Raw genomic sequence first — 2500 nt, forward strand, 5'->3', positions numbered from 1 at the left:
TTCGGGCTGCTTAGCTCAACAGCAAAGGAGGCCGCCGCTTCACCATCTACTTGTGACACCGAGTCCTTGATGGAGTACTTCCTCATTCCTTTCCGTATGCTGCTGGAAGGTTTTATGGTTTTGTAGATTAGTTAAATTAGCCTTCCCGCATAAAGCGGTACCTAAATTTCCTACTCAACAGACACAACTGTCTTTCGGGCTGCTTGGCTGAAAACAAGCTAGGCTGCCGCTTCATCGTCCACTTGTGACACCCGAGTCCTTGATGGAGTACTTCCTCATTCCTTTCCGCCATTAGACATGCGACATATATAAACAGACACAGAGGCAATTTAACATTTTCCAGCTTCCGGCTTCATGAGGGTATGCTCGATTCCAGCCATAGGGGGAGCTGCCGCTTTACCATCCGCTTGTGACACCCGAGTCCTTGATGGAGTACTTCCTCATTCCTTTCCGCCATTAAGCATGTGACATATATAGACAGACACAGAGGCAATTTAAAATTTTCCAGCTTCTGGCTTCATGAGATTATGCTCGATTCCGACCACAGGGAGAGCTGCCGCTTCACCGTCCACTTGTGACACCCGAGTCCTTGATGGAGTACTTCCTCATTCCTTTCCGTACGCTGCTGGAAGGTTTTATGGTGTCGTGGATTCGTTAAATTAGCCTCCCCGCATAAAGCGGTACCTACATTTCCTACTCGACAGAGGCAACTATCTTTCGAGCGGAATAGGCCAACAGCAAGCTAGGAGGCTTAACCAGACCTGGGCTGGCTTCGAACTCATGACGTCTCAGTCAGTCGTGATTTATTGCAGCTGGCTACTAACCACATGCACAATGAAGGACTTTCTTACAATGACACCAGAGCCACTCCAAGTGGTCAACCAAGTTTGTAACTTTGTTGTGTTGTTAAGTACAGTATAACTGTATCTTCAATTTGCTTTTGACACAATAGATAAATAAATCTAAAATGTAACCTGGTGTAGTTTGCAAAACAAAGTGCAAACGACAACAACATCATCGATACCTTGTTATTCTATCCTCTCATTCCTGCAAATTGTGCCTGACGTCGGCTTTCATGCCGTTCACGAACTTCCTTCGAGGAGAAGAAATCTCTCAAGTCAGGTGAGCTCCCGCCTGTCAGCTCTAGCTTGTGTAGACATGAGAGAAGCTTCCAAGCAGGACGGTAACACACCCTGGGCAACGTCTTTGTAGATGGCTGATTCTCACACACCGGAAGCGACTTGCAGTATGTTCTTGGGGTGAGCTCCCGCCTGTCAGCTCTAGCTTGCGTGGACATGAGAGAAGCTTCCGAGCAGGACGGTAACACACCCTGGGCAACGTCTTTGTAGACAGCCGATTGTTTCACAATGGAAGAGACTTGCAGTATGTTCTTGGGGTGAGCTCCCATCTGTTAGCTCTAGCTTGCGTGGACATGAGAGAAGCCTCCCAGCAGGACGGTAATACACTCTGGGCAACGTCTCTGTAGATGGCCGATTCTCTCACAATGGAAGAGACTTGCAGCATGTTCTTGGGGTGAGCTCCCGCCTGTTAGCTCTAGCTTGCGTGGACATGAGAGAAGCCTCCCAGCAGGACGGTAATACACTCTGGGCAACGTCTCTGTAGATGGCCGATTCTCTCACAATGGAAGAGACTTGCAGCATGTTCTTGGGGTGAGCTCCCGCCTGTTAGCTCTAGCTTGCGTGGACATGAGAGAAGCCTCCCAGCAGGACGGTAATACACTCTGGGCAACGTCTCTGTAGATGGCCGATTCTCTCACAATGGAAGAGACTTGCAGCATGTTCTTGGGGTGAGCTCCCGCCTGTTAGCTCTAGCTTGCGTGGACATGAGAGAAGCCTCCCAGCAGGACGGTAATACACTCTGGGCAATGTCTTTGTAGACGGCCGATTCTCTCGCACCGGAAGCGACTTGCAATATTTTCTTGGGGTGAGCTCCCATCTGTTAGCTCTAGCTTGCGTGGACATGAGAGAAGCCTCCCAGCAGGACGGTAATACACTCTGGGCAACGTCTTTGTAGACGGCCAATTCTCTCGCACCGGAAGCGACTTGCAATATTTTCTTGGGGTGAGCTCCCATCTGTTAGCTCTAGCTTGCGTGGACATGAGAGAAGCCTCCCAGCAGGACGGTAATACACTCTGGGCAACGTCTTTGTAGACGGCCAATTCTCTCGCACCGGAAGCGACTTGCAATATTTTCTTGGGGTGAGCTCCCATCTGCTAGCTCTAGCTTGTGTGGACATGAGCCCGATTCTCTCACAATGGAAGCAACTTGTAGTATGTTCTTGGGTGAGCTCCCATCTGTCAGCTCTAGCTTGGGACCGGGACCCAAGACCTCCCCTCTTTTTTTTCCGCATTATCCTCTTATCAATAAGGAGAGACTCACATGCCATTGTGCAGCCGGTTTCCCTCGAAGGCCATCAACGGGAGGGCGAAGACGGACAGGGTCCAGAGAGCCATCTCCATCATCACTCAGGCCACTATGCC

The 2500-nt window shown here is 50.0% G+C and overlaps 1 protein-coding gene across 3 annotated transcripts in view; it reads right to left on the reverse strand.

Annotated features, from left to right (window-relative positions):
- megf6 (multiple EGF like domains 6) overlaps window positions 1-2500 on the reverse strand; it is a 79430-nt gene that overhangs the window by 72297 nt on the left and 4633 nt on the right. For all 3 annotated transcript variants that reach the window (XM_062965605.1, XM_062965604.1, XM_062965606.1), the window contains one exon: window positions 2400-2500. This exon is cut by the window's right edge. In XM_062965605.1, coding sequence (XP_062821675.1) covers window positions 2400-2482 — 83 coding nt within the window. In that variant the 5' untranslated portion in view covers window positions 2483-2500. The remainder of the gene's footprint in view (window positions 1-2399) is intronic.

The sequence above is a fragment of the Anolis carolinensis genome, unplaced genomic scaffold, assembly GCF_035594765.1.
Source record: "Anolis carolinensis isolate JA03-04 unplaced genomic scaffold, rAnoCar3.1.pri scaffold_15, whole genome shotgun sequence".
In the NCBI taxonomy this organism is placed as follows: Eukaryota; Metazoa; Chordata; class Lepidosauria; order Squamata; family Dactyloidae; genus Anolis; species Anolis carolinensis.